Here is a 23,257-nt window from a genome sequence, read left to right on the forward strand (position 1 = left end):
AAACATAGATTTCATTATTAATTGTGTACATAAAATAGTTATTGAAATTTAAAGTCCACTAAATGATCTTAACTTATTCGAATTTTTTGCTTGTTTATTTTTGTTTATTATGATGTACTTTATAATACGTAATGGTATTGAAATAATCAGAATTAAATGTGTAAGTAGTTTTAAAATTATTATTTATCTAATTAAATCGTAAAAGTTATGTGTAACTACTTATATGTCTTTTCATGTAATTCTCTCCAGGTGTTTGCAACACAATCACTTTAATGTGGAACAGCTTTCGGGATTCTCAGAGGACTTCTCTAGTTCATATTATTAAAATTGGGGTTATATTAGCTATGATTTAGGAAACAATCTTACGATATAATGTATATTGTGGAGACTTCAGGTATTACACATGTGTTGATAATAGAATAATACTGGAATTCTCTCTCAGCATGTTCCACATTTGATTTTCTAACTTACGATGCTATTTTATGGCTGCGCTGAAGGTTTCCCAGACTTTTCGATGTGAGGTCTATCAGCATATGTTACGACTTTAGATTAATGAAAATTATTTTGAAATATTTGCTAAAACTTATAAATATTGAATCATTCTTTGCGTTTTTCCTACGAGCGTCTTTTTTGTATTTAATTGAAAATTGTATAGCTTTAAGCTTAAAAGTTGTGTCTACTTAAAAATGTATCTTTGCCATTAGGATAATATAGTATTTATATAATTTTCTCATTTTCTGAGCATTTAAGTTATTGTTGTTTTGTTTTTCATTCAGTTGAGTTCATTTGTAAATTGTGCTCGATTTATTGTAAAGGGAGTGAACAGGCTGTCACTATTCAAAGCGAAAAACGCTTGAATATATACACTTAGACATAGCAAAAAGTTTTGGTAATGTGAATTATCAAAAAAATTGAGTTAGCCCCGATAGTAAGGTAAGTATATCAAAACTCTAAAACTCTTGTCAACTCATTGCGTAATTGGTTTGCAGGACATCAAATCACCAGATAATTCTATACTATGCTAGATCAAAATCAGCATTCTATCCTCATGTTTACTACAATTTCATAATTCTCAACAGCTGTTTTGCTATCAGCACCCACTCCATCGACACTCGGCACAAGCTTGTACTCATATTATGTGCAACATATCACATTGGTGGACTGTCCTCGTTCATCTTGGTCGTCCAAATACCGGGCATTAGTTGTGGAGGTAGATTTGATTGTGGTGTGGTCAGTTTCCTAAAAGTATTGGCGGCATAGATGGTATTGGAATTCGAGCTTGGCACATAGCCCTTATTGTCCATTCCATCGATGACTGTGAACTGTGTCGCCATGTTTTGAGTTCCACGCGACACCGGCGAGGCTGGCCTCGAAATGGGATGTGTACGTGGACTGCTAATCAGTGACATACAGATGCCCCCAATGATGGCCAGAGCTGTGTATGAAGTCTGCGGAATCAGTTGGCCAATGACGACAGTGGAGCCGATAAACGGAGCACCCAGCAGCCAGAAGCGAGCCCAACAAATTGTCGAAAATGAAGTAATCTTGCGCTTCTCTGGACTAACGAGTTCCACTGTGCTGGTTGTCAATATGGATAGCGAAGTGGATATGGCCATCTTGGACACCATGGCCGTGCACATCAGCATCGCCACATTTGCATCTAGTGAGACAACACCCGGCTTGGGTACCAGCCAGCAGCACCAGGCAAAGAACCCAGCCAATATATTAAATATGCCTGCCCAGAGCCATTTACGTGTGGTATTCATGATGAGATACAGACCGAAGAAGGTGCCCAACATCTCACTGAAGCCAGCGACAAAAGTGTTGATGTACAAGTGCTCGCGACTGAAGGAGCGAATGTTAAGCAGACATCCATAGTAGACGCTGATGTACAGCGACCAGGCGAGGTGCACGCAGATCATGTGCCGCACCGCCTTCTCACCCTTCCAGATGGTCCACCAGCCGGCAGGAGGCGGCGCATCCATCGCTGTCTGAGCCTGCAGCTCCAACTGTTGGTCGATATCGTGCGGCAGATTGTAGCGCGTTCCGTTCATTTCGGCGCACTCGAGCAGTATCTTCTTGGCATCCTGCACACGACCACGCTCGATCATCCAGCGCGGAGAGTCGGGTATCCATCTATGGAAGAGAGGAATGTTTAATATATTGCACACATAAGTACAAGTATTCAACAATTCAAATAAATTGATCAACTGAACTTAGCTGATTTGGCTAAAAATCTGGTGAATTTCAAATGTAGTACTTCATCGATATATCAAATATGGCCGTCGAAGTATTTCCGTATTTTGTTGGTATACTATTTGGTATATTTTATAACAGTAATGCCGCACTGTTTTGCTTTTATTCAAAATAAGTAGCGGGCATTTCACATTTTTTCTTTAATAACTTACACAATTATTATATGATCGTAACCAAATTCTTAGGAATCATAACCACAATAGTTGTTAAAATTTGTAACTCTAGGTTTTGATTTGCGGGGGCGGAAGTGGGCGTGGCTAAAAATAGTAAAACAAACTTGATCTGCGTGCAAACATAACAAATGCTGTCGAAAAAAAATATAGCTCTATCTCTTATAGTCTCTGAGACCCAGTGTTTCACACGGACAGACGGACAGACACACAGACGGACATGGCTAGATCGTCTCGGCTCTTGACGCTGATCAAGAATGTATATACTTTATAGGGTCGGAGATACTTCCTTCTACCTTTTACATACATTTCCTGTCGGCACAAAGTTATAATACCCTTCTACCCTATGGGTAGCAGGTATAAAAAAATTGCACTTACTGCCACAAGTAGATTAGGATCACTGTTGGCCATGAGATCGCCATGTAGAGATGCGACCAACTGGACCAGAAGCTGGCCACTCCTGGCAGCATCATCACCCCAATGGACCAGAACTGCTCGAAAAGGGTCGAGACGCAAGTGCGATACTTGCCGCCCGTAATATCCGACACTGGAATAAAGAAAAAAGCAAAGATTAATGGTGGCAAGACTTAGACATGTAATATGTCTTTGTAACTTACTGATCATGCCACCTGCAGTGTACATTTGGGCGCAACAGACGGCGGAGAGGCAGCGGAAGAAGACGTGCAGTTCATAGGAGGCCACGTGACCCGTTAGATTGCCACAAAAGATCTGAGTGATCATGCCAAAGAGCATGACACTTCGTGGACTAAAGCTGTGAGGTGATCGTAGAATAAGTAAGTGAAAAAGATGGCGGAGAAAGTGTTGTTAATGAACTTACTATTTAAGCAGATGATTGGCCAAAATGCCGCCAGTTAGCACTCCGAACAAATGGAAGAACTGTGTCACCGAGACGAGAATATCACGCGAGCAAACCAGATCATATTGCGTCACCACGGAGTGATAGTCGGACTCGTGTTGAAATTCGGTGCAGGGGATGACGTTGGAGTTGCGATGCAGGGGCTTCTCCCAGACTCGCGGCTCCTGGGCGCTGTCCTCATAGTTGTAGTAGTGATGTGCGTGATCCTGGGCATCCTGATATACATTGCAAAAGTCAATGGTAAACTCTTGATCCTCCTTCTCCTCCTTCTGTGGATGCGACACCTTGATCCATTGCGTCTGATTCTGGGCTCCTAATTCTGGAGGCGGTTTGCAAAAGAATTCGCCATGCCGTGGCGCTGGCGCCGTAAAAATGATGCACGCCATAAACCATGACGAAGGAATCTTGCACAGAAAGATTAATAGAACGGTCCGCAACTGCCACTTGCCCCACTGGCCAGTTATGCGACCCACTGCGTCCACTTTGCTTTGCATCTTGCTGTTCGCCCTGGCCGACTTCCCCTCCAGGCGTGCAAAGGTGTCGTGCGGATAAAGCTTGCAGTCGTGCGTGTGCTTGTGATTTGGTGTCTGTCCGCCCAACGGGGTGTAGAACTCCTCCTCGTTGTTGTAGTTGTTGTGGTCGTCGTTGTTGTTGTTGTTATTGGCTTCGCTATCTAGGATATTGAGTGAGCTGGTGTTGTTGTTGGCTGCAGTCGGCGACGGCGGCAAAGTCAGCGAACTGCGACGACGACACTCGTTGACTGTTGGCGTGTGTGGAGCTTCAGCTTTGGTGCCTAGCGCGGAGTAGGATTGGGATGGAGTTGCTGATATGTGTGGATTACTGGCGGGATGCTGGACTCTGCTGGGCATAGACTGCTCCTCCTTAATGGGAAGTAAAGGTGATTCAGCCTGCAAAAGAGCGAATAGAGCAGATTTAATATATAATACTAATCGTAAAAGTCAATGCTCAGATCTTTGCATTTAAAGTATATTGATATTATTATATTATCTAAAAAATGTACAATTAATAAGACTGCATTAAATCATACTTGAATTAATACATAAATACATAGCCTCCAATGTAATTCTCTTATTTTTTCACTTGTGATTTATGAGACTAACCAAGGTATTAAGTTGGATTAATTAATCCTAAGGACAACTAGGCTGACAATCAAGTATAATATATTTTACAGTCTATGGTATATTTGAAATCGAATACTGTATCAATATCTTATATATGTACCTCAGGAATATTTTTAATATTTTTGTGGTATGTTAATTTGGAATATTCTTAAATAAACTATTTTACACTATTTTGCTTTTATTCAAAATGCGTAGCGGGTATCTCACAGTCCAGCAGACCCGCCTGTAGCTTTCTTTCTTGTTTAAATTTTTATCACTTCCTGACACACATGATATCAGATAATGTTGTTAAGCTTAAAGGTTGGTTTGAGATATGATAATACATTAATGGCATCAGGTGTCACACATTCGCTCAAAATTTGTTGAGCTCGCATAATTTTTATATTTACTTTAAGTTAAGTTTATGCAGTTATTAAATCTTATTCCTCTCAGACGATATAAAAATGTTGTTGCACCAATCATTCATGAACTCGCTTAAGATGGGGAGATTAAGGACACTTGCTTGAATATCTCAAGTCGACATGAGTGCAATTGCTGTGCCTGCTTTTAAGCACATCGTCTGGAATCTGTTATAGGAATACGAAGAGGACACTTTATAAAGAAAGCTACAGCTGATGCGATATAAAAACAGAGAAAAAATGAATATAAATTGCATTCGGCGCCTGGGTCAACCAATTCTCGGTTCATCTCCTTTAACCAATCTCTATTTATAGTGCTCTTCAAGTAATTTAAAACCCCAAAGCCAGCCAGCTACATATCAATTCATAGCATACACACTCCCACTCCAACACACACACACACCCATACACACACACATATACATAAACATCAACATCAACACACACACGCAGACCCTTGAGCTGGCTATCAATGACATGATTGCAATGCAGAAGAGGCAACACACATAAAGGACACCACAGTTTGCTCTGAACCAAGACTTGGGAGGCGGTAACCGGCAGCGTTTGTGGCTGCTGCTGCTGCTGCTGCTGCTGCCAGCTGGCAACTGGAGGAGGCAGTTTTGCTGTCATGTCCTTGGCCGGTCGCGAATCAGGTCGTCAAAATGAACGCACAACTCGGAATATTGAATACTTGGGTTACTATATTCTTCTTTGCATTGTGTTTACAAAAATACAAAATACATTTGCCTGCGTTCCGATGGGAAGAAGTTACCATGTCGTTTGTCTTGTTAAACATTTCAAGAATACCACAAAAATAGTAAATTGATTGAGCATAAAAAATAAATGAGAATGTAATATTACTACATCACTAAGTTAGGCATTCGAATTGAATAATTACCCCCTGCAGAACTATCGGAAAGTCTCAAACAAGAGTTTTCTTCATTTTTCAGTTGGTAAAGTTTTTTGATGTCATTTTTTTGCGACTTTGGGAGCTTGACAAATGTCCTTGGCACACCAGCTGCAAACGTTGGGGAGTTCTGCAGGTGAATTCACTGGAATTTCATTTGCAACCCTCGAAAGACCAATCCAAACAATTGCGCATCATATTTGCTTTACTTCTTCTCATCTTCTCGCTTGATGTCCTACTTTCTTGTTGTTTTTGTTTGTTTTTTCTTCTGTTTTTTGGTTTCATAATACGGTAGTATTTCGTTTGTTTCGTGAGACAAAACAGTTAAATGCGTTTCGTGCAGGGTTTATTGTTACTCGCCCCTATACTATATATCATATAATATATATAAAATAATATGTAAAACGAGTACGTAAAAATGTTGCCTTATGGTTACAAATGAATTTACAAAATTTAACTGATGAGCTCAGTCGAAGAGAATGACAATAATACAAGCAAACTCAACACGTTCAAATTAATAGTGCAATATTTAAATAGAAGTCTCAAGTAATTAATTTGATCTAAAGTATAATGAAATCTTAAGAATAATGAAATCTTAGTGTTGTAGGTTAGTCTGAAAGAATGTTTTCATAGCTATAGTAAATCGACCTTTAAATACACATGTTACATTGAAAATATATGCATTATGCATATGGATTATATCACAGTCATGAATCCTTGAATAAACTGAAAAATACCAGGCTAAAATTGAGAAACACAACTCAATCTGAAGGTCGCCCACAGTTCAGAGTCGTCAGTCAGCCTCTAAATATGCAAGGGCCGCTTATACATAGATCCAGTTAAAGTTTCGAATCTATTTTTACTGTTGAGTTAAATAAACAAATAAGTTAGTTCATTTAACGGCCGATTGTTTTAGTCTGATTGTTTAATCGCCTTATTGATATATTCGGGGCGACACTTGCGCAAATACTCGCAGTAGTTTGAAGGTTAATGACGGTTGTCTTTGTTGTTGTCGTTGTTGTCGCTGTCGTTGTCGTTGTTGTGGTTATTGTCGGCTGTTGCTTTTGTTTGTCAGTCGTAAAATAGCTGACGATAAATGAACTTTATTATGTGGTCACGTGACGGTTCAATAAACTTCCTTGCAAGGGTTGAGTGCGAGTTATTACATAAGGGAAAACAGTGTGAATATTACAGATTACGGATTACGCATTACTCATACGTCCCGTGCGCCTCTAGTGCCGCACACCAATTAGCGCTCGAGAAATCCTAACTGTTTGTGACAACTGATTGAAAGGCGTGTCGCTGTGGGCGTGACATTGATGCTCGCCTGCCAAACTGTCATTAACATTCTACTCGCAATAAGGTGTCGCTATATCGCTTGTAAATTGATTTTGTTAATCGTTTTTTACTCAGTGGCTATTAACTTTCAATTACTCCAGCCGCAAGATCGGCAATGAATAATGTATACTCGAGTGTACAATTCCAGTTTAGCGTTTTTTTACAAAGTTTAAATCCAACAATAATAATTAGATTGCATATCAGATGTCACTATATCAATTCCATAATCTCCTAACTTATACTTTAATCTTAACTTCCTTCTTTGAATTGCTTCCGATTAGTTGGATCCGATTTCAATGGGAATTTTGGCTTTATTACATTTTAATGCATTTTAAATTGAATTTTCACTTATAATCTTTTCTCCCATCCGACAAGAAGTTGTTTGCAAGGCTGAAACTTATTCGATTTGACAATTTTAATAAACGCAAAAAAACAAATAATTCAGCCATTAATAATTCATAAGCTGTTGCCTAGATGGCAGTATGCTATGTCTGCTTTTTCAATGATTGATGGCCACATCACTCTAAAATCACACGGAACAGACTCATTCCCCTGACCTGCCTCAAAATGAATGCATGGTGTTGTCACTTTGGGCTTTGCAGGAAACGCACAACTATTTCAACTAGTTAGCTAGGTATTTTGTTTTCTATATTCACTTGGAAGTATGGCAAGAACATACTGAACTCGGGTAGGAAATTGAATTTCCGATATCAATTGCTTTGGGGTATTTATATTTAATTGCATTGAGTATTTACAGCATTGTACTGCTGAGCTAAGCGCTAAGACTGAAATTGCAAGCATACTTATTGTTATTTGAACAAACTCAATACAAGTACATTTCGAGGAAATTCACAGAAAATGAGCTTAATGTATTGTCGCATTATACCTTCTATTTGTATTCAAGACGTTTGCCGAGTTCTTTCGAATGTTATGACGATGAAGGTATTCCCCTAGGAAACCAATTGAAATTGCTTACCTCCGTTGTAATGGATTTTTCTCGCTTTTCTCAAATATTTTTCAATATAGAATTAATGAATATTCGCAGGCTCATCCTAAAGTTGATCTCTCTAAGAATTGGTAAGAATCAATTGCGAATTACAACCGCAATTTGTGGGATATTCTTGTCACTTAGGCTTTCCCATTGATTAAGTTACTAATAAATAATGTACAATCGAACTATAAACAATTAATTAGAGCTTCAAAACCCCCCAGAAAATAACATGTAAGAGATGTCGTAATCAATATTCACAGTTGATGAAATATATTAACACCATTTCAATACTCGTGACAAAAATTGTTTATTCATTTATTATGAATGGAAAAATATATTTTTTTAATGTGTCGTGAATTTGTTATTTGTTTTAAGGGAAGGACTAAGGCAGTGTGATCAGGTATCTTTTAGCTATATCTATCAATCAAAGCTTCAGGCTAATTAACTTATTAAATGTTAATTGATAAATTTGTTTATTAGATCATTAACAGGTGTATCCTTTGCACACATTTACTCTAAGGTATTGATTAGCCAATTGTTAAGTCAGGCGGCAAACAGCACACTACTTGGGTTACTTTCCTCTCTAACTTAGACACGTGTATACAATGTATATAAATGTATATGTATGTATATATACCTGCCCAGGTATTGTTGTTCTTTGAGCAGGCTCATCTGCTTTGAGCTGTTGACAACAATGGGCGCCAAAGTTAATTGGAACAAAGCTGAAGCAGCTGCATGCTAAATTCAAAGATGGCCATAACAAACTTACTCGCACACTTGAACGCTCACGCACACACACATATGTTATGTACATGCAAAAACACACACATACACACACGTGCCTGTATACCCCACATCCCTTAGCCCATGCTACTCCATCTCCTGCTCTCGAGGCTGTCATTGTCATGTCAAGCTGTTGTCGTCTTCAACGAAAAGCTAACTGACGAATCTATTTTCATTTAAGGGCACCTCTAAGCCAGTTCAACTGTGGCTTGAAGCAGTTGCAGCCTTTTGGGAGCAACAGATTGGCTTATTGAAGCATTTACATCAAAACAAATCGACAACTGATGAAAATCACTTTACAAACATATCTACTGGTTATGCATAAAAGATTCTCTATTAAAATTACAAAATAATCCTTGTTTCTTTTAACTTTGTGCTGGAAGGTATCCCAAAGAGTATATATGTATATTCTTGATCACGAGACTATATAGATATGTAGAAATTAATCGAATTTCAAGTGCAACAACAAGAACTACAGTATTTTCGATTCGTGAAAATTTCGTTGCGATCAGATATAAATTGAAAATGTTTATGAAATAATTTTGACTTAGTTGATTTTGTTGACATGTTAGTATATTTCGTTCTTAATAGTATATTTTGAAGATAATAGTATTCCGTATATCGTAGTATATATATAATTGTATGTTTCTGGTATTTTAACTTTATATATTTTTAAAATTGTAACGAGCTTGTCTGCTTTTATTAGGTGGCGGATATCTTACAGTCGAGCAGACTCTACTCTAGCGTTCTTACTTGTATTATTATTATTATGACAAGAATTTGTTGAAATAGTCAAGATATTTACATAACATAGAAGCAACGATAGCACATCAACAAAACTTGTTGATAAAACTAGTATTTCTTTAATGATATATATTTAGGGTATATTAAATTCAATTGATAGTCTAATAACTGAGACATCGGCTTCAGAGTTCTAAGCGTATTTCCAATTTAAGCATTAAGCAGTCGTTAATTATATGCACGCATGAAATAGACTTATCCAAAGTTGACCGCTGGGCCAGCGAGTTGAATGGAGCCAGACATGGCAAGGTTGAATGTAATATTTCATTAGGCAACTTTTGTCAGCTGCAGCAGAGGGAAACATAATACCCAGAGCCTTTCCATATTCTTGTAATACCGACAGATGTGCACTTCTGGCTTATTCTTCTGGTTACCTCTGGCTGTGGCACGTGTTTACTATACAACATGTATTCGAGTATTCGATGAGTTCCTCATGCGAGTGCGCAAAACATCAACTGCTGCAGGGCTGTAGAAACAATTTAGCGCAGCATGGCGTATTCATAAAATATGCCAAATTGTTATTAATGTCCTCACATACACACACACACACACACATACGTATTTATGTGTACACAAGTACAAGTACAAGTGTGTGTGTGTGTGTGCGAGTTTCTTTTATGACGGACTTTCTTGAATTCCTCAACGTATATTCAAACTGCCTTCGAATGAAAGTCAATAAAATATGACCAAAGAGCTGCATTGGAACCTCAAAGCATCGTTAAATTTATGAAGAGAATTATTGGATTCTAATTGAATTAGTTTATTAATTATCTGTTATCCATAAGAATTATTCAAATCGTTGTCGTGTGTCTCTTACTGCTTAGCCAAATGTCGGCCAGCGAATTGTGTGAACAACTGTTTCCATTTTATTATCAGCATCATCAGTATATTATTTTCATTTTTTTCTGGCTATGTTTTAATGTTTGTTTGCCAAATGCCAATTAGGTAAACAACAAGTCGGCCAACTTCAAGGTGGCTATAAAAGTACTTATTATTGTTATGGAGCATAAAATTTAATTTTGTGAGGCACTGTTTATGCAGTTGCGACGCAATTGGGCCCGAAAAGGAAGACCTACTCCCTGGTTATTGGACCACATGCCTTAATCCCCAAAAAAGGAACCATAATTGGAGACGGCTCCCGAAAAGAGGCGGCCATGATGTTGAGGGGTTTCAATTGCGGCAAGGCCAAATACAATTATTTACGAGAATATTATAACAAGCGGCCAGAAAGGGATGTTGACTTCAGCTCAGTTTAGCCAAAATATCGAATCATTTTATATGGCTTGACTTGTTACGAAATAAACAGCCAATGGATCTTTTATTTGTTTTATTATAGGACAAACTGCTCGCAGCTCTTTCTTATAAATACAACCTAAAATTCAATTGATTTTTTTTACTTTGCCAGAAAATGTTAAGATATTTTCAAATGTATAAATAAATGTTTGAATTCTGTGACTGCTCGACTTGCTGATGCTGTGTATCTCCATTCACACTCAACAGCTTTTAATAATAGTCCTTCTTGAGTAATGCTACAGGGGGTGAAAAAGGAATTTTCATGTATTTTTTATCCGAGTCCTTAAAACATTACGTTCCCTGGGTGGCCTTGGATTAGGTTTACGCCTCTGATTTTGATTATCTTGTTATTGTTGATTAGCAGCGGGCTGAACGAAACATTTGCGAATTGCGAAATGGAAAATGAAGAAGTCGAAAGAAACGCACAATTTATAAATAAAGGGATGGCAACGTGTTATTCTTGTATACCCTGTGATTACATAATCCAAAAGTTGGGTGTGCAGTACTGTTAGTTATATATAGAGGGAGCAACCATTAACCAAAATATACTTAGGCTTTTTGTTTTTGTATTTTTAATGTATCATAAGTGATTAAGCGAATGGTTTCATTATCGTAGGATATCTAAGATAACGACAATCATGTTCCAACCTCTTACTTATTTCCCATTCACTTCTTGTGTAGACAACAAGATTCAAAACAACCCAAACATAAAACAAATGAATCATTTGACCTTGATTTGATATACAGATTTCTCTTAACTTAAGTGCAGACTATGCGGAGAATCCTCGAAAACTGCAAAGTAGGCACGTTTACTTAGATCTGCGGTCTGTTTGTTTGTATCGAAGGAGAGCGGAGTAGAGAAGACTTTAGCCAGAGCTTTAATAGTTCAATCCCGTCATCATATATGACCTTTGGAAACTCAAATAGGCAACAGCAGCTGCTGTTAATGGTTCGATTCAGAGTTCAAATACTAATCCGCTTATGAATCAAACAGTGAAAGTTTTGTTTATTTAATCTCATACTATTTATATAAAAAATCTTCAGTCGAAAAAGACATAAAATAAATCACAATTTGTAGATCCTATCTGAAGGTTTTTGCATACGTTTTGAGTTTTGAGTCACTGTCTAAAATCGAAATTTGCATGTCTCACGCACATAAATCAATAAGGAACCTTTCAGTATTAACGATAAGTCGCATATGCCGCAAAATTATTGAAAGTCAGCTAAATAATAAGATGCGAAGACGAAATGAAACTGCTTTGCCATTTTTTGTTAACGTTGCTCAACGTAAATTCAATTTTCTTTTAATTTTGCTGCCTACCAAATTACATTAGATTAAGAATTTTCAAGTTTCAATTTCCGTAACTGGTCTCTGCCCCAGTGCCCTCAAATTAATGAATCCTAAACAAGACGAAATTATGGCCCCCATCATCTAATAAGCCCCTGTCTCTTGTTCTCTTTTGTCAGTCAAGTAAATTGCGCAACGCAGCTGCAAAGTATGCAATATAATTTTATTACACAATATGTAAGTGTGGGTACATTGAATACGTTATTGCGAGAGCTGCGAGTGTCTTTCACAACGTCCCTCTGTCTGTCAGCAGAAAATATTTCAATTGCCATTTAATGTTTTTCGAAGTTGCAATTGCTTTTCCTGTTGTTTTAAGGATGTTGCGGGGCAATACTTAATTGCCATATTATTTACTTATTTTCTGTCATTTGTTTACACAATTGTCTTCTTTAAGCATTGTTGTTTCGTTAGTCAACAGCATACATTTTGTTTACCCTTGGGGTAATTAATAATATCAATATTCTGAAAGATTATGCAGTAATACTTGATGATAAGAGGTAAAGTGTCATCGCTTCGGTCGCTCATAGAGTCAAATAGCAACAACAACACAAAACAAAAACAACACTCGCAGTTATCCTTTCTTTGTGCTTTTGTTTTGTGTTTGCTATTCAATTTGTTGGATATCGTATGAAAGTCTTCCGCGGTGCGTGGTGGACTTACTCAAGCTTATATGGTATAAACATGCATTAGTGGCTTTTCAATCAAACAAACAACAACATAAAAGGTGTAATGCCTGCTGGCTGCAGCTGACAAGTTTGAGTTATCGATATTGTATCGATAACATATATATATATATACAATATCGATTACTTCTAAAGTAGCAAACAGATTTAATTTTGTGGCATTCACTAAAATTGTGTGTGGCCTTCAATTTTTACTTAAAATCAGAGCATAATTTATGCTCTACTTCCAGACCCAAATAAATTGCCGGCAATCTCTTTTGTTAGCCGTGCTCTGTGATTAAAGTTTCAAATGCGCGACACAAGCGACGCCAATTGATTATCTCAGCAAGGATGTAACGAAGACATTTTTTATACTTATAATTTGAGCTTATCCAAGAAGAAGAAATAATCTGTATAGGATGTTGGTGTACGAGTATCTTTGGAATCTTATATCTAAAAAGAGCGTTATTCATGGTTTGTCTACTTCCACTTATCTCTTTGCGAGAATCTGTGCTTTTTTATGTGAAAGCTTAACGGAATTGTTTTGCATAAACTTCAAAGCATTTTTGTGCCCACGCTTGATTAAACGTGAACTTCGAAAAGTGGCACTATGCTCAGGATTTCTTCTAGAAAACATCCAGGCTTGCCATTTACAGAATTCCCAATTGAGTTGTGAACTTGTTCTCAACTCTTCAAGTTCAATGAACGGTAAAGTTTACAACACTTGCGATAAGTATTCGCATTAAATTTCTTGGGCAACGTGCTAAAAGGTTAATCAACTGTCCAAAAGCAGCTGAAATTGAAAAGCCAGTCAAAAACGTAATTAAAAAGCACGCTTGTTTAATTCATTTCTTGTATTTTCTCATTAAAAATAATCCATGAGACTCTTCAAGAACGAACCCAAAGTTTTATTGCTTTTCAACATTTCAATAATGTGAAGTTTGCCTTTTAGTTTGAGTGTCCTTTGACCTAACCCAAAGTGCAGGCTTTTCGGATAGACACAGTGAAAACTTTAGCGGTCAACTTAAAGCAGAATTAATTTAGCTGTTGCCTCATTGTTTTGGTTTTGGTTGGGTTGACATCCAAACTTTTTGTTCGTACCATAAAAGCGTCCTTTTTGCGTGCTACTTCTACTTTTATGGTCATGAGTATGTGTCTATGCACGAGTGTGTTTGTGTTTCTGTTTGTGTATCTGTCTCTTTTATGACATACTTTGGACATAACACTTTTGGGTACAATCAGTGCCTACAACTCTTCTGACTGTGCAATTACAGTAACAAATGTTCCAAAATATATGGGCACAAACAAACTGCATGTTCTTCTTTCTTGACTAGACGAATTACAAATTCAAACTTTAGTTCGCTACACTTCTCAATTATGATCTTTTCTTTCTTAGTTAGATTCTAAGAGTGTGCTCTTGATTTCCGATGCTGTTCGAAGCATGACCATAAATGTATGCTCGTTTATTATAATATATATTAGCTGGGTGTTTTTACATAATTTGCATATACACAAATGCAAATACGACCATAAAAGCAAAAGAAAAACACAAAGAACAAATGATTTGCATAATCTCCCAGGCAGTCTCTAGATAGATTATATACAAAATCGAGCACATCGCATACACGAGAAGTACATGTGAAATTTTTCAGTTGAGCTATTAAAGAATTATTACAACACTCCCGCCATGCGCAGGCATTTCTAATGAGCAGCTTCATTGCTGATTAGAATAAGCGAGAGTTGCCTCCGTTTTAACGAAATTACCTGTGAGACTCTAGCAACTGTCAAGTTGACATGTGTCTGCTCTCCAGTTAGTTTTTCCTCTTTTGTTTCCCGACGTCTATGCAAATATTATCTTAAAAAACGCGTCACAGCGTTATTTTTGACTTGTAACGATTTTCACAGCTCAACTCGAATTCCCTCTTCTGATTGTCAGTGAGGAGAGTACTTTAGCTCTGTGTAAATTTAGGTATAAAATAGAAGCAGCTAGTTGTATCTCTAACATACATATTACTTGACTCTTTCTGCTGATGTCATCATAGAAGTTAGGGAATTTAATTAAACATTCAAAACAGCTGCAAGCCAGCGAAAAGGAAGCCTGGCCAAATACAGATATTGAAGGCCTTTTCACATAAATTGCGGATAAGAAAGAAGGAGAATACAAAAAATATCCTTAGATTGCAGCACACAGATAGCGCGGCAAATCTTCAGCTCACCGTCAGGTTTAAAAGGCAAAAGCAAAAGGAAATAAGGAAGGTGAAGTAAACAACACAACGAATAAGGACAACAACAAAGGTACTCTTAAGTGTCTCTATAGTTATTTATTTATGAAGAATAAAAGGAGCCCTTGCAATTGTTCGCAAAGCGAAAGTTCTTTAAATGTCGCGTTTTCTTTTCCCTTATTAAAGTTTATTATTCGGCGAAGTTGAATTGCGTATAAGCTGCGTGAATAATTGCGTGAATAATTAAAGAAGAAAAGATTTGATTAATAGTGTGCTGTCAGGCAGGAGTCGTTAGTGTACTCTTTACTCTGTGCGTAGAACTAACTGAGAATTTAAATATACATTTTAAAAGTTTCTCAGAAGAGTCCACGCAGACGCACCCTGAAATTCCCAAAAAGACACAACTTTGTAAGCCTCGCAAATGAAATCAACTAATCCCCAGACCCCAGGCATATATGACTTCTGAGTATCTGGTGTGGCTAAACGGCAGCTTACCGAGTTGCTGGGCCTATAATCCATATCCAAACTACACACACTGAAATTTGTTATACTTGCCACCCAAGACCCTCAAAGGTCACCCCAAAAAACTTATCTTGGCCACGCACAATTTGTCTTCTGCTATGGCAGCACTTTTCTAATTAGCCGACTATGCTTATGAGCAGGAGTTCATCATGGCACTTATCTCTAGCATGAATTTAAATACCGTTGTTTCTTCCTCATCCTCATCCTCGTCCTCGTCCTCATCTCCATCACCCTCGTCTTCATCCTCATCCTCGCCAGTGGCTTTGATGTGCGTCTCATCACATCTCGTTGCTTGTGTCGTTAACTTTTCGCTGGATGAGTTGCTGTTGTTGCCGCTGCCACTGGCGGAGTTGTTACCACCACCACCGTTGCTGCTGGTGGTGCCATTGCCTAGCACGCTCTGACCATGGCCATGACCATGACCAACATGGTTTTTATTGCCGCTGCTGCAGACGCCGCCGCCGCCGCCGCTGCCGAAGCCAGAGCCAATGTTTGTAGGCATAATGAAAGGCAGCCGGCAATTCGGAAGTTGTCCGGAAGTTAAATCCGCTAAACGTCAATTATCCGCAGATTTATTGCATCTTTTTGCCATGCTGTTTCACTTCACGCATCTTCACATATCAATCACACTCACACACACTCACAAGCAGTACAGAGTGAAAGCCCACAATGAATTTTAAAGAATTTGCAAACGTTTTCACTTTCAAATTCAAATTTCAAATTCCAATGAACTATGTATATACTCCACATACAAGGTGAAGCTCGTGAAGTTGCACTAATTTAGCTATTTTAAAATGTTCCCTGTATATTTAAGGTTTATTGGAATTGTATAAAGTAGTTAGCATTGCCATTGAATTGAAAAGTTCAGTTACGAGTTTGCGAAATTAGGACAGTTTGATAGTTAGGCCATTGGCCATAAACGCGCTCAACTGCATTTAGTTTGACAAATTGTCACACTCTTGCGGCGTCCGCTTTTTGTATCGTACTGGCGTTCGCCCAACGCGCAACTGATTTCCCGAAATGCGGCAAAAAGCTCACGACAGCCGAGCTCGCCATCGTCGTCGCCATCACCTCTGCCTTTTTCCTTGCACTTTTCCGAGGGGCCAATGTGAAAGCAAAAGCGTGAATGTGAACGTGAACGTGAACGAGAACGCTAACGAGAACAAAAGCGACACGATAACGAAACGGAAAACGAAAGCTTTTCCCACTACACGACTTCTGGCTTCATTCATGACCAAGGTTTCGGCTCCACATGGCCAAAATGTCACGTGGTTTTGCTTTTCGCTTTCACTACACGAACTCGAAGTCAAATGAAGTTGGAGCTTTGAAGTTCTGGCAGCTCGCTACAGCTGTTGCAGCACCCTCCATTCCATTCCCTACAAGGAATTGCTAATCCCCTGGAAGGTGGATATTATCTCTGCATGGCACTGATTTGTTTTTCGCAACTACTAATTACAGTTAGTTAAGCATTTATAAATTAATTATGTTGGCAAAGCAATAATTGGAATGCGTACATTGTATTTGAACCAACATTTCCATTCATGTTATCGTGCCGTAAATATAGTTTCAGTTCTTGCCAACAATTCGCAATTGCCTGTGATAATCCTCGACTCCAGTCAAATTGGTGACGCACGTGCCACTCCGAGCAATGCTCTGACTGAACTCACTTGCTGCTAAAGAGTTGTCATTGTGATTGTCACAAGTTGACGAGAAAATATGGGAAGGGTCGCGATTTCGTAATACTCAAATAGATGATACCCTAAAAAAGTTGTTGTTCAAACTTATTATAAGAAAATAACCGATTCTAATTAAATTTTAAGAAACTTTAAAATGTTAAAAGAGTGAAAACTGAATTCCAACAGATCCAACAGTTTAAGCTTAGGATTCACATGCATATATATATGTATACATATTCGATTCACCTTATAATGCTAATGAAGGAAATTCAAGAAATTGTATAATCTTTACAAAGCACAAACTTACATCGACAATTTCAATTGTGCTTAATAAGACTTTGAAGAGTTTCGAGCTGGAATCTATTAATCATGATATCAATTCATCAAAATAATTTATTAAGATGCTATTGTTGGTATGTCACAGTTGTTAGCGCTATTTTATTTATTTATTTATGTATTTATTTGCTTATTTACAAATTTAATTCGATGAAAATGACAGGTCGAGTGGTTAGGATTCAACCGCTAATAAATTTGTAAAACAGCAAAAAAGCAAGAAAAAAATTGTTTCTGCCACGTGCTGCACACAAATTAGATGGAAGTTCGTGTTTTGCACTGATTACGCATACGCCACGTAGCTCTCATTCCACCAAGCCGAAACTTGTTTATGTTGTACAACAAAAAGGGAGACAACAAAAATTACTTAGAAATTTAATGAGTTTAAAGGTTGTACTCAAATTTGTTTGTCTTTGGGTCTTTAACTTCGAAATCAAATTAGTACTCCCCATTGTTACATGCGGCGTATGCGTAACAAAAATGCTATTAAAGTATTCTATGCAAATTGCTGCTGCCACATACAATTAGAGACACGCAAAGTTCTGCGATATCCTTGAAGATTTTCATGGACTTTCGCAATATGTATTTGCTTCTTGTTTTCAGTGCTTAACTTGCGCAACAAACTGTCAAAGTTATAAGTTATATGATGAACGAATAGTTAAATCGTACTTTTGAACAAAATACGTAAAATGGAAAGTGGGAGCAGCTATTCTGCATTCTGAACCAGTTATAGATGATGATCTTTAGCTCAGTTATTAAGAAAAGTGTGTCGATCAAATAACCTTGAGAGAGGTGAATATTTGACCCAGAAAGAGAGGGAGAGAGAGAGAAATAGTGAGTTCAATAACCCGTAGTCATTCCCATACTCGTACTCATTTCGTTTGTGAAGTTAATAAGTATCTGCGATTAAGTTCCCAGGAGTTGTAGGCTCTGGTACTCAGCTTGATTCACTCGTTAAGTGCCTAACCGGACGTAGTGCTCGATTCTTAATACGACTATATATGTATGTTATTTAGTTATTTAGCTTGATCAGACACGAAACAAACCTGCACTTTGAGCATCACAATCTTGATCTCAAGTTTATCGTTTAGTGAGATGCTGCCACGTGTCGAATCTCCCAGCTCTGTGAACTCATTGCTGTTGTTATTGCTGTTGCTGATGGTGTTGTTGTGGTTGTTGTTGCTGTTGATGCTTGTCACAATCGCTGGGGGCAGATGAGCCACTAGTTCCGCGGGCTCCTCTGTCTCCTCTGTCTGCTCATCCACTTGCAGACGACAGTCAGTGAGAGGATTGCCGTTGGTTCCCATTAGGCTGGCATCGGGGTGTATGAAACTCATTTGGCTTTAAAGCGAATTGCACTGAATATTCAAGTACGAGTTTGCAACAAGTATTTAAGGTATTCACAATTGTTATTGTGTAATTTCGTTTTTTGTTGTTTTTCTTCTCGCTATATGCGATTGCACTTTATATAATCACTGCACAAGCCAATTGATTTATTATATTTTTCTGCCTTTTTAAATCAAGCCAACAAGTTAGCAGCACTTTGCATTTTCTTGCCTTTTCAATTTCGATCTATTTCCGCTGGATGCAAAGTTTAATAAATTTCAAATTTCACAGCTATTGATGTAATCACAAGACGGCCACTGCGTCGCACTGAGGCTGCCGTAAGGGCCCCGTGTATGTCTTCGTACAGAATTGTGAGCGTTGTGGCAAGTGTTGAGATTTCCGCTTGTATACTGTTTTTTTTTTTTTTTTTTTGGCCGTTCTTTCGTTCCGTTGACGCTCAAAAGGAAGAGCGTCGCGAGCATCATGTCAGTATATTTATAGATTGAAACACCTAAACAGCATTCAAGCATCAAGCAGCTAGCATACAAATCTATCTGCGACTGCATGCTGCAATCTGTTGCAAGCGTGCGGATGGTCGTGGCAATGCTCAGAGTCAAGTTCAAGTTTACGTCCAATGTGACGCCAACGTCACTTGTGGCTGTGAGAGGGCACCGTCCCGAGTATATCACGCCGCTCTATGTTGTACTACTAGTAGTTGATCTAATCTCGTTGCTGCCAAAACTATTCGCACACACACACACACACTTACACGAACACCAAACAGAAGCACAAGTACAATCACACACCCACCTCAAGTGTTGTGCACATATTATTATTGTGTGGTTGCTCTTGTTCGAGGAGGAGCACAATCAATAGAGCAGCGTTTGCCAAAAAAAAAAACTAGTATGAACTTATGTCGCTATGTTGTGAAATACTGAATACCCTTTCTGTTATGATATGATAAGCTAAATTCTCAATGAATATTGAAGCTCCAAAGCTGACAAACGAACACACAATTGTATGAATCAAATACATATGAGAATTAATGTATACTATAGTCGAACATTCACATCACTTTAAAATATAGTCTTGTGTGCAGTAAGAGTATTCAACCCAGAACACAACGCAACAAGTACGAAATTAGAGAAAGACTAGTACTCATACGCCATGTCAGCCAACAAATGTTTTATTCACTTTCTGCCTTCCCCATCTTAATTCATCTCATTTCTTTTTCATTTCATTTCGTTTGCTTAAGTGTTTTTCTTCGTTTCTTTGATGTGGTTGTTGCAGTTGTTGCTGTCGTTGTATTTGTTGTTGTTGTTGCTTTGCTTCAACTGCCAAGCAAACGTATTTGTTTTGTCTTCCACGCAATACATTTATTTGTTTTAATTTCAGCAAAATTTGTGCCTGTATTTTAGTATTTATTAACAATTATCACAGGTCCAGGTCTTGCTGAATATTTTGAAATATATACATATGTACATATAATGAGCACAACACGTTACTTGTAGCACGTTTTACACTTGTGTTTGCTTAGCCAGTTAGTTTCTCTCTCTAAGCCAAATACTATTGTCATTGGTACTTCGAGGAAAGTACAGATTTAAAGATGGGATTTCGGTAAGCTAGTATTGTAAAATACTGAAGCAATTTATGATTATACGATATAGATCTGAGTATTATTAGACACGCTATTGCATTCATGCAAAAACATAAGAATTTCCCACCAATTAACATCTCTCATATTCCATTTGATAATTAACATTGAATTCTGCGCTAAGATAATCATATAATTACCATAAGAAGGGGTAATCCATCTACTTTGCTTTACAGTGCAGCTCCCAACTCGAAAACGCTTTGTTTACATCATTTGCATACAGGTGGAAAAAATGCACAAGCATGACAATAAAATAGACTATATTCTATGTATTATGTATAATTCTCATTATACAGTGGGTTCCATACATTGTTGCATTATCTAATGCAATTAACTACACACGCATTGTCAATAGCATGCACTTGTTTTTTGTCCAATTAATTAATTTTATGCTGCAATTAGTCATGCATTAAGAGGAAAGAAAATGGCAAAGGCCTGGAATTTTTCACCAAGCAAAAAACAGAACAACAACCTGACTAATTGTTAACTAAGTGTCGCAGTTTGCAGGTTAAATCATAATGTTAAAATGACGTACTAACAAGATTCCCAGTTGATTTCGAGTCGAAGTACTCGTACCCGATATTAGTCATAATATTTACTTAAGTGGATCTATAATGAGGGAAAATTGTGAACCTGTCACGTGCCGAGTTAATTGTTTATCGATTAAAGTGGGACTTTTTAGTAATATTAAACATTTGCTAATCGCATTCGATCGACGATGAACGTTGAGTAAGACATCTCGAGCGTATTTTCCTTCTCCAGTTAGTGACCCCAATCAGTGGGCGGAACACAAAGCACGTTTTTCTCCAATACGGTTGCATACGGGTTTAAGTACGTAGTCGCATTCATACTCATGTTCGTACACTTATTAAATGCGAGAACCGTTTCTTTAATTCATTTTTTGCATTATTCATTAGATCTCGGCTCATTGCGCCAAGTCGTGTGTAAATCGCGCGAGAAGTCGCCACCGATTTTTGTATATTCCCCCTGACTCTGTATTTTCCCACAATGCGCTCCAATAATTAACTGGAAGATTTCACAGCATCTACTATTCCCATCTCTTTCTCTGACACACAGAGAGAGAATCACTGAGTTCTGTTGAATGTAAATACTGTTAACCACAAATACTAAAATCGTCTTTAATCGACAAGTATTGCAATAAATCGTGAAATACTATTTTTAGGTGTATTACACGATATAAAAGATTAATTATGGAACACAAATTGATTTGTTTTACAGCAAAAATAATCACATTCACTAAACCTATAGACAGCTACTTGTTTTTAATTCGATTTGCATTTTAATTATCTATATTTTGTTATTATGGATGGCATTCTTTTAATGGCACTTACCTAATTTAGTACTTGTTTTCTAATATTGATTTGTAATCGCTGATATCCAGTCAGGATCAGATTGCTATTCTCGGAATCATGCTCTCTTGCTGGGGCTCAGAATATCTTTTTCAGAAGATCCTTTTCTTGAAAAAACTTTCTCTTTAATTTTGTCAGAATCTCGATCTTTAACCGAAGTCCGTTCACAGCGAGCATAAATCGGATACTGATCGCAATCCCGTTTCGCTTGTTTTCTTCACACTTCACTTAAAGTGCCAAAACTCAAAAAACTCTAGTAGTTTCTACACATACACACATACACAGTCATACACTGGGAGCACAATGTCGCCAACTGGCATCAAAAGAAATATATGATAACTGTATATAAATATTGAACAAATATTTATGTTAATAAACAGTGAAATTAAAAGAACGGCGAATTGCGAACTGCGATACAGCGCGCTTATTTACTTTAAGAATTTAGCGCTTGTTGCAAAATGAAAACCGTTTTTGAAACTGAGGTCGCGCGCCAAGCGACGTCAACAGAAATGCCTCGGCGCGACAACAGACCTAGACAATCGGCGATTAACAATCGGCGATCGACGATCGTCGATTTGCGGACTGAACGAACACTCGTATGCACGTTCAGTTTAGCGATGACGCAGCCGGCCGATGGTCGATAACTGGCCGACTGGTTCTGCTGATTCTTTCTTTCCCTTACGCGGTTAGGAGTCTGTAAACAGCCGATGGACTATAACTAACCGGCTAACGTGTTCTGCTTAATTGTGGTAATTCTATTAACTAGCATGGAAATTTTCGCATAGCCACGTGCATGGCGTTTTAATTTGCACTCTTTGACAAATTTGTTTATCACACGGTTAACTTTTACTAACATCATTTATACCCTAGTGAACATTCCAAAACAATATCGATCAATTTTCTTCTGATATACTTACTTATGACTTTCTATAAAACCAAAAAAAAAAAAAAACATCATATGCATTTGATTAGCATTTAATAACTAATTTATTAATTAAGTTTTAACTTGTTTTCAACCAAACTCAATTAATAAGGAGTCACGTTTTTTTGCACGAAACGCCAGATAACGTATGATCATGACGTATTTTGTGTTTATCCTTCAACTATTTGAGATATAAGCTTTGAGATTAAATCAACAATTGGTAACATTTTATATATAATAATTTATATTATATTTTTATATATACA

The 23,257-nt window shown here is 37.6% G+C and overlaps 1 protein-coding gene across 4 annotated transcripts; it reads right to left on the reverse strand.

Moving 5' to 3' along the window:
* Window positions 1-93: 93 nt before the first annotated feature.
* LOC117575073 (solute carrier family 22 member 3) lies at window positions 94-22,620 on the reverse strand. Of its 4 annotated transcripts, none has more exons than XM_034259166.2 (5): window positions 22,052-22,620; window positions 3,265-4,211; window positions 3,044-3,198; window positions 2,805-2,973; window positions 94-2,136 (listed from the first exon to the last, which is right to left on the reverse strand). In XM_034259166.2, exons 2-5 carry the CDS (start codon window positions 4,170-4,172, stop codon window positions 1,149-1,151), a joined length of 2,220 nt encoding a protein of 739 aa, XP_034115057.1. In that variant the 5' UTR covers window positions 4,173-4,211; window positions 22,052-22,620; the 3' UTR covers window positions 94-1,148. The 4 variants fall into 4 exon arrangements, with proteins under 4 accessions (XP_034115057.1, XP_034115056.1, XP_034115055.1 ...); XM_034259165.2 differs by lacking the exon at window positions 22,052-22,620 and adding an exon at window positions 18,766-19,441; XM_034259164.2 differs by lacking the exon at window positions 22,052-22,620 and adding an exon at window positions 15,892-16,666.
* Between the last annotated feature and the right edge of the window lie 637 nt (window positions 22,621-23,257).

Source organism: Drosophila albomicans, chromosome 2R, assembly GCF_009650485.2.
Source record: "Drosophila albomicans strain 15112-1751.03 chromosome 2R, ASM965048v2, whole genome shotgun sequence".
Taxonomy (NCBI): Eukaryota; Metazoa; Arthropoda; class Insecta; order Diptera; family Drosophilidae; genus Drosophila; species Drosophila albomicans.

What these genes read in the sequence shown, in the direction of transcription:
- LOC117575073 (XM_034259164.2), bottom strand. Translation starts at nt 16,212, where the DNA reads ATGCCTACAAACATTGGCTCTGGCTTCGGCAGCGGCGGCGGCGGCGGC. An exon ending in AGGATGAGGAAGAAACAACG is followed by an intron (nt 4,212 to 15,891) that starts GTATTTAAATTC and finishes GCTCTTTTGCAG; the next exon opens with GCTGAATCACCTTTACTTCC. An exon ending in ATCCTAATCTACTTGTGGCA is followed by an intron (nt 2,137 to 2,804) that starts GTAAGTGCAATT and finishes TCTCTTCCATAG; the next exon opens with ATGGATACCCGACTCTCCGC.